Source organism: Anas platyrhynchos, chromosome 16, assembly GCF_047663525.1.
Source record: "Anas platyrhynchos isolate ZD024472 breed Pekin duck chromosome 16, IASCAAS_PekinDuck_T2T, whole genome shotgun sequence".
NCBI lineage: Eukaryota > Metazoa > Chordata > Aves > Anseriformes > Anatidae > Anas > Anas platyrhynchos.
Window position 1 is genome coordinate 6,096,830 of NC_092602.1, and position 12,469 is coordinate 6,109,298.

Below are 12,469 nucleotides of genomic sequence, written 5' to 3' on the forward strand. Positions count from 1 at the left end.
TGCTGCCAACATCACGATGGTAAAAACTGGTCGCTTTAGTGAGGCTCAGTGTTAGTTAAACACAAAACAGAAACATACCACCTCCAAGTCAGTCTCCTATTACTGCGTTGTCCTGGTTAACTGAGAACTTAAAACTCAGAAATCTTGAAACTTCCCAGGAAAGACTGGGTTCACAAGCTGTGGTCTTTCACACTCCACATGGCCCTTAATTCCATAAGGCTTAATAGATATTTGAATATTTTCATGTATCTTTGGATTTTTGACTAAACCTATCTAGCCTTTCTCAAGGGGCCATTATACAGATTTGGTACCGGACACTTGGGACTAGGTCTTTTTTTTTTTTTTTCAGGCAAGTTACTCTGCTTTGAAAGCTGTTTTGTATGGAAGGTTTCACTTGAAAAAAAAAAAAAGTGATTAAACTTTTCCTACTCAAAATTGGTGTACTTTTTGTATATTTGTTGTTGAATGCGGTCATTTCTGTCAGAAGATGTATTTTTAGCATCTGTGATCTTGCATCCCCTTTTTTTCAATCTGAAAACCAGATCCTGCTGGAGTCCAAGAACCGGCTACACGTAGCTCCCTCTGCTGGCTCTTTATCAGGAGATGCCAAAAGCGTATTAAAAAACCTGACACAAGCTGCCCCAGGAGCAGAGCCCTTCCCTGGGAGGACTTGATACATGATGCTGTTGCAAAAAAGCTGTCATTTCACTCTAGCTCAGTTTAAATAGTGGCAAACTACAGTAAATTTGTGCTCACAGAAGAGCACAAAATATTTTGGCATTCTTCTTGGGGAGCACTAAAATCCAGTACAGAATAAACAAAATGACAAAAATCTGGTCATGTTGTTTCTGAAATGTTTTTTAGCCTTTTGTTCTGTGGCTGTGGTTTTGAGTGTCTGCTGTTCACTCCAAAAAGATGTGTGTATGAGAGAAACTGTTTGTACTGTCACATTTTTTAGAAGTTTTATTTGAACCACTTCTCCTGCTCTTAATGCCTGAGCTGAAGATGCATACTGATTTTTTTTTTCCAAAAAAAAAAAAAGTAGCGAAACTGGGACTCTGGAAACTTACTGTTTATTCTGATACAGTACTTTGTATATAAGTACTAAGTCTGACCATAAACACGATGTTGTTAGGCTACTGCTGAATCAAGACCCTCTGCTTCTTAAGTGTACATCAGTATTATAGCTGAAACTTAGTGCTTCATTAAAAACAAACAAACAAAAAACAACAAACAACCAAACAAAATAAAGCAGAGCCAGCAGTATTAAATTTGGTCTTATTGTTTGCATTTACTCTCTACTTGCATATTTGGGGCTGGTAGGCAGTGTTTTTGGAGTTGTGTTATTGTGCTTGTATGTGGTTGGGTTTTTTTTTTGCTGTTGTTGTTGAAATTGCTTCAACTTCTCCTTCAGCAAGTTCCTCTGTAAACAAATTGCAGAGTCAATTTTGTACTTCACTCCTGTGTACCCTGTTATAATGAATTCCAGTAGCTAGGCAGGAAACATTATTTTCAAGTGGTGTATAAACAAGAAGCAAATGTGCTTGAGCAATGCTTTTTCTAGGTTTCAAAAAGTACCAAGAGAACTTAGCTTGGATGTTCTGCATATCCTGAGCTTGGTGCTGTAGTCCACTCCTGTAACCATTAGTTCTGTGTCGGTGTGACATGGTGGGTGTTTAAAATGGGAAGCTGCTCCAAAATACCTTCCGGAATTCCTCAAGTCAAAATGCAGTCTTCTCGGAATATGTTGCAAATAAGTTCAAGGAGACTTTTTGATGGAAATTGTAACTTCTGTAATGATTAGATTAAAAAGCATGAAGGAAAAGAAGGAAATGGTAGCGCAGGAGCTGTAAGTAGCTCAGGTAGAGCAGGATGGCAGTACCAGAAGGGCGTGTGAATGAGAAGGAAATGAGTGCAATTTTAATTCTTATGCAAAAAAATAAACTCGGATTTTGGAGAATGGAAATCCAAGTATTTCCTCAGTTACAAACACAAGCGTACAACTGAGATGGAACATTATAGCTGGCTGTTCCCCGAGGCCCAGGCTGGCTGGGTGGCAGGAAGATACAAGTGGCCACGGAGGGACCTGGCAGCATCACACCTCTAAATATCTCTCTGGCTGGCTTGGAGATCTTGTGTGTATATTCAATTTATAATCTTAATGTATTGATTAAAAACTGTGGTAGCCTGCAAGCATATTGTAAGGCTGAAAACCAACAAAAAAAGAAGGCTGTCTTAAAGATGCTCGTTATTTCCCCTGCCTGTAAGTGTGCTTGTTGTGCAGCAGGAATGCATTCACCCCATCGAAATGCGAGCGATGAAAGGCAGCAAGAAGCGGTCCCATTGTTATCTCTCCAGGCATGGCTAATGAATCGTGTTTCCATGTTCTCTTGGTCACGCTGCGCGGTGCCCTCAGCCAGGCTGAGCCTCCTGGAAAACACTCCTTAGGACTCTTGTGGAAGCACAAACGCGGGCTGCAAGGGGGTGGGAGGAATGCTGATGAGCACCCGCATCGCTCCGGCTGCAGGGGGATTGCTCACGGGAGGCGAGGAGAGGGCTTCTCAGGGGCTCGGTGGGTTGCAGGTTAAAATGGAGCTCTCTGTCCTGAGCTGTGTGGTCAGATTGAAGACAAACCTGTGCTCGAGGAGAGGGCAAAGAGCATCCCTGTGCTGCTTTCCAAAGCGCTCAATCTGCTTGTCAGGAGTGACGTCTCACATACTTTACAAATGAGGAAAGGCTTTTGGTTCCTTTCCCTTTCCAAGTATGGATTAATACCAACCGTATTTTTTTCTAAGAACAATCTTCATGTTCCTCTGGTGGCTGGACTTGCCCGAATACCTCCTGGAAAAGGTTTGCTGCCCTCTCAGTCTTGTTGCATCCTGCAGAGCCCCTCTGCTGGGCGATGCAAAACAACATTTGTCTTTAGAAAAGACAAATAAAGGTCTGTATTTTCTCCATTATCAGTGGAGAGAAGAAGATTGTACTGACGCAGATTTGGTAGATTTATTTCTTTGAAGCTAGGAAGATCAAAAGGCAGAAATTGAGGGGTGCAGCTAGTGTGGGGAACAAGGGTTGTTGCACTGGCTGGAAGTTGGTGAAATGGAATGAAATGAAGAAACCATGGAGATCTGAAGGGAGAAGAAGAGAGCAAATGAAATTCCTGGGAGCATATTCATATTTTAAAATATATTTATACGACTTTGGCTTACTTCTGCATTCTTTTGAGTAACTACTTCTTAATACACTTGTACCAAAGAGTTGAAGAGCAAAATGAGCTATAATGGGAAGGCAAAAGTTCAGAAATGTGGGAGGAAATGCCGGAAATTCTCTGGAGTAGCTGTATGAGAGTGCTGCTTTCTTGGTGGCATCCTTACCCCCGAACTCTTGAGAGGAGGATGGTGAGAACCTCTCCATACCTGTAGTCTGTTTTCACTATGGTCAACTTGGTTTTTGGCTTTTCTTCTATAGGAAGGGCTTCTGTGGATAATACAAGGTAGCTTGAAAATTAAACTATTTTTAAAAAAGGGGGAGGAGGTAAATGAAACATTTTAATTCAAGGATTTTTTGGGGATTTTCTGGAGCATAAGGGCAGGATTGACATTGCAAACAGCTTCCCACTTTGCTGTAAGCTGCATAAACTGCATACAAAATTGTGCCCTATTTATGTTCACTTTGCTCTTTCTGGAGACAGAGCTGGTGATTGTGAAAGGCATTCAAAGCAAAAACCACACAGCAAGCGTAACTATTTTATTTGGAAACATTTACATCTCTGAAGCGAGCTGCTCAGCTCTCTGGTATAGCTAATTTTGCATTCCTACATAGAAAGCAGACTTGAGCTATAATTACACAGAAATGTTTTTACTGACTTCATGGATAATAATTTTGGTTTTGGAGAAGTTAGATATTACCCCGTGATTTTTGGAGTATTTTGAAGTCAACTAAAGAAATTTTTATGTGACCAGTTTGTTTCTTGTGCCCTTTCAGATGTTATGTAGCTGATTGTGAGAGTGCAAAAAATTCTCTATTAATACCTGAATTGTGGTGTTTGACAACAAAAAGGCAAAAAGACCATGCAGGTGTAGAAGAATGTGAGAGGCCAGGACAGGAAGAAGGGAGGCAATGCAAGATCTAATCTATATTTGTTAAAATGATTTTAAACCTAACAGGAATGAGGAAGTACTGCTGCAAGTAGCGCCAACATACTCTAAGTGCAGATACTTACCTACCATCTGTTTTTCAATAAATAGCTATTATGCTAATTTTTGTTTCAGTGTGCAACAATTAAAGCGTTGTAGTATTCCTGTGATATTCAACAGCTGTTGCCTTTGAAGATTTTATTTATCTTTTTTTCTGAAGTGCTACAATTTCACTTTCATAGTCAGCTCTGCCAGAAAATTCTAGTGCCCAGATAGAACCTCGTGATCTATTGAAATGCAAACTCGAGTCACGTCTGACCAGCAATCTCTGGCAAGAGCCTTCATTAAGATTCTGATTGCCCCGGCCCCGCGATGCGGGACTCAGGCTGGCAGGGATGCCTTGTTGGGACGTTCGTTGTACGTGCTGCTGTGGATTGGCAGCGCGTATTTTCAGAGCTGCACGTTCTGTTTGCAAATAAATTAGAAGAAATGGATTATTCCGGTGAGCATTTCTTCTGAGTTGGTTTTTGGCTGATGAATTGACTGGGAGATGGAGAGACAAGATGAATTCTCAGTCCTGTAAGAGTTAGCAGTACAATTTCCCTACGATCATAACCAGTGCAAGGAAATTAGATCTCTAAGTGGGTTGAATCTGATTTAGTAATAAGTCAATTTAATCACTAATGACTTCAAACACAGATTTTACAAGGTGATCAATGGCAGTATAACAATGATCGATCAATAGCATTGCATTTAATTGGATTTTTATGGGTGTAATATAGTTTTTCAGAATTAATGTACCATTGCATTGCTTTGTTACTCTTTTAACTCGGTTCTTTAGAAGAAATGTTGGTTGGTCTCTGAAATATTGTTTTCAGAGCACAGTTAATAAAAATTAAAATGAAATGCTTACTTTTAGTAATTGAATTTCTGATTTTGTTTGAATTGTTTGGTGATGTGTTTTTAAAAGTTGTCTACACAGGGAAGGAAAAGAAGCCACGTTCTTTGTGTTGCATGGTAAAAGGGACAAAATATCAAAGAGTAAAGGGGAACACGCACTACTCCAAATGTGAGTCCTAAGTAGCCGAGTAACTCCCCATCCTCAGCAGTTTGACATAGTAATCTTCCCTCGAAGTAATCTCCTTGTCCCATGTGTCCTGCTTTAATCTATCAGTATTTCTGCAGTGTGCAGCAAGAAATTGATTTTCAGTAATTTTAATGGCTGAATAACTGGTCTTGTCCCAGAGTGTTTTTTCATATTTGCAGTGGCCAATGTGGTTACTGAACTCAATGTTCTGGATAATAGGTTTCATTAGTTTTGATGCCTGAGGTAAAAAAGCAGTAGGTGGGGATAAAGACTGTTTTTGATGTCTAGACGTTCATTTCAGCTGTTGCTGCAATACGATACATTAAAAGGAAATATGTAACATAGCTCTGAGGAAATATGTATTCTTTGAAACTAATTCCACTTTTTAACTGCATAAGGCAGTGTGACCTGAATTATTAAAATGTGGGTGGCTGAATTTCTTAAAGGTATAACTATCTCTGCAATGCCCACACAGTCTCCACTTGCTTTCTCTCCTTCCTTCCTCTAGTTCTTTTAAGTAAAATATGTCAGTTTGGTCACTGAAGCAGAACAGAGATCTTATTATCTTTCCAGTGTCTCTGCTGGGAGACCTAAAATTATTGAAGTATTTGCTTTGATATTTTGCTGTGACTTTTCTCCTTGAAATTTTTATAATGGCTTTTTTGAGAACACGGTTGGCTTCATAAAAATGGTTGGACACTTTGAAGACCTTAATACTCCAATAATTTAAAAGTAAAAAGAGACTCCAAACCAACTGAGGTGCTCATTAATGCATGTTTAAATTATAAATGTACAATACAAGTCTAAATTATTGTAGTTTCCTTTAATGCCTTTAATGTAACATCTGATCTGTAAGGGTGAAGTTAAAAACCAGCACAAACGTTCTGTTCATTTTTGGAGCCAGTGAAAACAAAATAACAAACATACTTAAAAGCTTTATACCTGAGGGCTACTGATGAATTCCTGTCCTGTAGAGACCAGCAGCAGTTCCTTAGCCCCCCCAGTCATAACCCAGTATGATGACTGTCAAATACGCATTTTTCCTTTTTGGATTTTCTTGTTAATGTCTCAGCAACGAGAAAATAAAAAAGCAATTTTTCTGTGGAACTTCACTTGAGAAACAGCGCGTTGGGTTCTCTTTCAGGTGTTGCAAGCAAAAGGTTTTTAACTTAATCCTGTATGCACACATACCTCGGATAACGGTAATTGGCAGGTACTCAGCTGTAACTAACTTCTGGTTTTGCTACAGAGCACCATGACAATTTACACAGAAGTATTTTTTTTTTGCCATTTTAACTATTAAAACATGGTTTTTAGTGCTTTATCACCTTTTACATGAAAATGCTAGCGGCTATTTTCATTTTCTTGTATGGATTACAGCAATGAGTTCTCCTCAGATGTGAACACAATGTTCTTGTATGGAACTGGCTATTGAATCTTTTTTTGAGGTTGAAAATTTCACACTTCTCTTTAGATCCATATGCTTCTTTGACTTTCTCTTATCTTTGTGGGGTTTAAAGACTGTGAGAATGATGTAGTAAGGACGGTTAGACTGAGTATCTCAACTAAGCAGTTTATAGAGTTCCAGTTAATGGCAGAGATACCACGGTGTTATCTCCCTGCCCCTGAATCCACTGAATCTACTGAGCAATAGTAGATTAAGTTGTTTATTCTGGGAGGTTATTTCATGCTAAAAACCAAAACAATAGATGTTGCGTATTTTTGGGAAATGTAGTGTTTAAACCACCTCTCTCACAGGACTGACAGTGAGAAGGGGATAAACTCCTCTGCCTGTTTTTACTGGAAAGGATGAGCTGCTCATGTTCCAGAGTAGCCAAGGACAAGTGTACATATGCAGAGGATGAGATAAGGTTGTTAGCATATACAGACATACAGAAGGACACACGTAAGCATAGGGATACCTGCGTCTATCCCAGTAGAGTATCAGTAGATCTCACAAGATCACACAGGTGGGAAGGGGCTAAGACTCCCAGTCTGATGACCAACTCAAAATGGGATTGCTGCAAACAACAGATCCCATCAATAATGGTTCTTTACTCAGGTCAAGGAAAGTGATGGACTTAAAAACAATGTAGATATTTAATTTTGGAAGAAGGAGTTAATCTTATGATACTGTGAGGATTGGACACTAGCTGTTGTTCTCATTCTATTTTTTTAAGGCTATTGGGAGGGAAAAAAAAATTAAGGTGGCTCCATTATTCATTAAAGGTGGAGGAAATGACACACAGGCTTCAGAGACTGGTCTGTTCCACCAGCCTGCTGTTGTCTGCCCAGTCTGAAAGCCACAAGCTGGCAGTTTTGTCCTGTTTGCTTTGTTGCTTCTCCAAACTCTTGATTTCCACGGAGGAAAAAGTACTTACCTGCTCTCTCATCCTTTTTCACTTATTAAAATTCAGTCTTTACTTGGTTCTTGCTCTAAATTATTTTTTGGGGGGAGGTAAGATGGCTTTCACAGCTGTAGTATAGCGCCAGCTTTGCTGCCTCTAAAGAGAAATGTTTCAACCAGAGTAACAGAGCATGCCTTCAGGACAGGATATAGGTCCTTGGCACAAGCTTGTTTCTGAACCTGAGTAGCACCTGCTTTCTGTTAGTTGCGTACCTGAAAATGCTGCCAGGCAGTGCTGAAAAACTGGAGGGAAGGGCTTAAGTTGAAAGCACCGAGTGTTAAAAGCATTACAAATCATTGTGCAGACAGACAGAGAACAACGATTATTTCCTAGTCTTCAATCTTGTGTAAGGAATTCAAAATATTCTTCAACATCTAAAATCTAGATCTATTGTTACAATGGGAGGAACTTTGCAAATGGCAGAGAGTCTAAGCTTTAGTGTTTTGCCAAGTTTTGTTACTGGTCACCATTTGCATCTCGAAGCTGTAATTTGTTCCAGTTATTTAAACCCTTTTCTTAGGAAAACTGGATCAGGAAGCCAGAGAGCAGAGAGGAAGTGAAATTCTGCAGTCCTAATCCCACTCACCCCCATTTTCATGGTAACAGGCACGTGTATGGGCTCTCACTTGTGAGGTGAACATTTTCAGTGGGATAAGGAAGTATTAATTACAAGAGTGGGACCACACAGCCTACAGAGGAGATGTAGTACACATAGTTGATCAGGGCAAAACGATCCAGGCAGTGCCAAGTACCTAATGAATTTGGTAGTGATGTTCTGTAGGGTTAAAACTGTTTTACATAGGAAATTATAAAGCAGTATGATCTGAACTCATTTCTTCTGGATTAAATGGCAGAATTATACTGGCAGAAAGTGGTTCCAAGAGCTGTTCTTTAATTGGGGCCCATTAGTCTGTTGTGAATACTTCGGAACAGAAGAAAAGATGGACAGCGAGTTATGATTGGGAACACCAGAACTGGCTGTGAAAAGTTTCCTGTGAAAACGTGGAATGGATTCCTGTCCTTCTCATTTTGCATGAAGTTCTTAATGCAAATGCAATGCTTGTTTCTGGCACAGATGCTCTAATGGGATTAAGTGTGGAACTTGAGAATTGCTCAGTGCCATGTAAGTGAGTTTCTTGTGACTGTTGGTACAAATTCTGCCATATTTGTGGCTCTGTCTAAACAAAAAATGAATTGTGTTGACGTGTGGGTTTCCATAGGAATGAAATCAGGTGTGGTATCTCTCATGAGTAGCTACATGTTACAGTATATACTTGACAACTGTTGGTTTTGAGTGCAAGACATTCATGAGGCAGTTTCTTAGGTTTCAGTAGCTACAAAATATATAGACATACCAACAGTTCTCAAAATGCATGATTTTTTAAGAATACTGTTTTAAAAGTTAAATCTGAGTTCATGTGAAGAAGTGTGTAGTTAGATGTCTATGGCATACTACATATTTAGTAATAGTAAGCCTTTGCGAGCATTAAAAAGGACTTTAATGGTTTTATAGGGAAAGATGTTTGGCTTATGATTTTGCCAAGAAGCACAAGTCTGCTTTTTCATTCTTCTGAAAAAGTAACTATGGTATTTGATAAGGTGATTTAGGTACTAAAGCCTTGGCTTATTCATCCTGTAAAAAGAGAGACGCTGTTACCAGTGTTAGCATATCATAACATTACACGTTCAAAAAAATGTGCCTCTTCTTGTTTGAGGTATATGACTTAAGGTTACTGGGAGAAGAAGCAAAATAATGAACAATGATGCGTTTTGAGGCTTTGAAGCTGCAGTTTGAAGACTGTTGACAATCTTAATATTTTTCATACAGCAGAAACTCCTTAGAAGCTTTGCTTTAAACACCTAATGTAGAGTAAACTATACTTGGATAACAATCTCTGCATGGTAGACATGCTGTTGGAAGGTTTCATCCTTTAAATTGGCCAAGGAGGGGTGTTAAGTATTCAGTTCTTAACATGCTGTAGAATTTTGTGTTTGCATTTCTTAAGATCTGCAGAGTATTCCTCTTAAATTGAAATGACAAAACTTCAGACAATTAACAAATCCATACTCCTTGACAAAGATATTTAATCATTTGCTTTTGCACTGTGGCTAAGATTAAATCTTTTGCAGCCAGGAGGTACAGAATCGAGAACAGGTATCCCCAAAATGTTTTTACTGTCGGTAGTTTTAGAATCCGAAAGCAGTGGAATGAGGACAGCAGATATTTCTGAGGTTTGTAGATCCTTCAGATACTCATTCAGGTGGCTAGTTTATGCTGCATTCCACTGAGGGAGATGAATAGCTTTTTTTTTCACACTCATAAATTTTTGCAGCTCTGTTAGCAAATTTTCAATTTTGATTTTTGGAATAAAAATCAGCTGTGCATTTTCATTGCAGTTTCAGTCAGTACAATGCAGGAACTTCAATTGCATATGAGTGAGAGTTTGGCAGAGTTCTTAATATTTCTTAAGTTGTATGAATTGATTTTACTCCTTTGATTCATGTTATCTGCATCTGCACATAAATTCTAAAGGATCTTTCAGCAAAGAATGATCATGAACTCCTCCCCTCCATTTTTAATATTGAGTACTTTTACTATCAACAAATGTGTTTGCTTTTATATAGTTATGTTTTCTTCCTATGATTTAAATTCAAAGTTGGGGTCTTCAGCTAGTAACGTTTAGATCTAGTCTGGCAGTGTTCAATAATTGAAATAGCTTTATGAAACGTGTTGCTGTTGGAAATGTTGGAGTTGTGTTTATTGAAATGTCTGTACTTCCCTCTTCTGAGCATGTTGACATTTATGTTTTTGTAGTGGTGGAAGAAGGATTGTGGGAGAATGGACTTTCCTATGAGTGTAGGACCCTGCTCTTCAAAGCAATTCATAATCTTCTGGAAAGGTAAGAAATTCTCTATCGCACTCAAAATCCTGCAGTATTTTAAATATAAAAATGAAATATTTATAGACCATTTATATTACTGATCTTAAAATAGTTTTTTTTAGAGGTAGAGCTTCAGTACAAGAAATGCAGGGTAGAAATGGATCTCATAAGTCACTGAATCTGGTAATGTATCATAAAAGTCTGTGCAGATTAATTAAACGTACGATAAATAATATCAATATATTTTTCTGCTTAGATTCTTCTTGCTGGGGAACTGTTTCAAATGGTTAAAAATATGTGTAACTTACACCTTCTTACAGAGAAAGATACTTGCATAGAATTATTATATCACATCCCTAGCCCCTTTGAGGTTGAATAGTATGTATCTTAGCAGCTGATATTAGAAGATCTTAATTCCATTCTTCCAGTCATCCTAATTACATGCATGTTACAACCTGACTAACTTTGTGTACAATATTCAGGGTGAAGTTTAACAGTTCTGTCTTACTGCCCTAGTGTAACCTAGCTTTTTGTCTGAATCATTTTTAAATCACTGTATATGTATGGCTTTGACTGCAAAGTTATTTTGTGATTTATTAATACACTTAAGACTTTTTCTTAACCTAGCTATCAGATTATAAGCATCCAGAAGAATAGCTTGTTAGTCCTTCAGTGTGTAACACTGCACCCAGACTATTCATTTGATTCCGTGTCTGTTGTTGCTATTCTTCAGGTCTACACCATCTTTTCTGTGTTCTATTTCAGCTCTTCTTGTTACATATTTGGAAATCTTCTCAGAATTAAGTGTCACTAGGCTATTCCTGCTTTTCTTTTAATATATAAGAAAAATAAAAAAAAAATGTAATGCATCTCTTGTATCTCTGTGTTAGAGTAATTTTGCAGAATGTAGCAGTAAATATTTTTCTCTGAAAGCAAGCTAATTGAAAGTACTTTCATCTTGTCTCATTTAGTATACTGCTTGCTTTGATCTACTTACTAGTAATCAGATTTGCATTACGTTCATGAGGCCGTGTTTCCACGAGCATAATAACTTCCCCATGACTATCAGTTACCTGTTCGTGCCTGCTAGCACGTTGAGTAGTTGCCTACACAGGTGTAGGATTAGGTGCTGTATTTCCTATTTTTCTGTTTATCAGTCTTTTTAGGGGATTTTTAATGCAAGTAACAGACTAGACTACTTTAAAACAAAGTGAATAAAAGTACAGGAATTCAATTCCCAGTCTGGAATGGTCACTATCTCTGTTAGTCACTTTGCAGTGTGTAAGTGAAAAATACATTTTACACACGCTTATTGATCTGTGGTACCCAGCCAACTTGCTTTTAAAGCATGGCTCCTAGTGGATATTCTTATTTATTGGAACACTTCAAGCTTGTGAAGCAGAATTTCTAAAGCAAACATCAACCACAACTACAAACTGTACTGAAAACAGTTGGCAGAGCTAGTGAAGTTGCTCAGTCACAGCTGGCAGAACACCTTCAAGCTCTCTTTCAGCAGTAGCTTTTGAAATTGTGCGGGCTGGCACACAGTGCTGGGTGTTCATAGTGGTACTGGGTGTCCCCTGGGCTGAGCAGACACATGCCCTGGGCTCAGCCTCTTGCCGTTGAAGATGAAGTTCCCTGTTCCTTGCTGTGGGCTGGTGGTGGCTGCGGGCAGAACATGGCGGCCTGCTCCTGAGGTGAAACCCCGCGTTAGCCTCGTGCTACAGAGGAGCCGCAGTGGAGGCCAGTGGGAAGCCCTCTGGTTTGTAATCCTAATGAAGTAGTTGGCAAGGTGACTGAGGATGGTGGTTTGCCAAATATCTATCAAATTAGCTACCTCAATTTTAGGCTGAGTTTATTTTACAATTATCCCATTTTTGGCGGCTTTCTTTGCCATACAAAATCTTAACATCATAATCATTTCATTAAAAATAACAGCAGTAAGCGTGCAGGCTT

General features: G+C 38.8%; 1 protein-coding gene across 5 annotated transcripts in view; it reads left to right on the top strand.

The window, feature by feature from the left end:
* Positions 1–12,469, top strand: part of MED13L (mediator complex subunit 13L) — a 211,577-nt gene that overhangs the window by 102,652 nt on the left and 96,456 nt on the right. For all 5 annotated transcript variants that reach the window (XM_038187189.2, XM_027470033.3, XM_027470038.3 and 2 more), the window contains one exon: positions 10,447–10,531. In XM_038187189.2, coding sequence (XP_038043117.1) covers positions 10,447–10,531 — 85 coding nt within the window. The remainder of the gene's footprint in view (positions 1–10,446; positions 10,532–12,469) is intronic.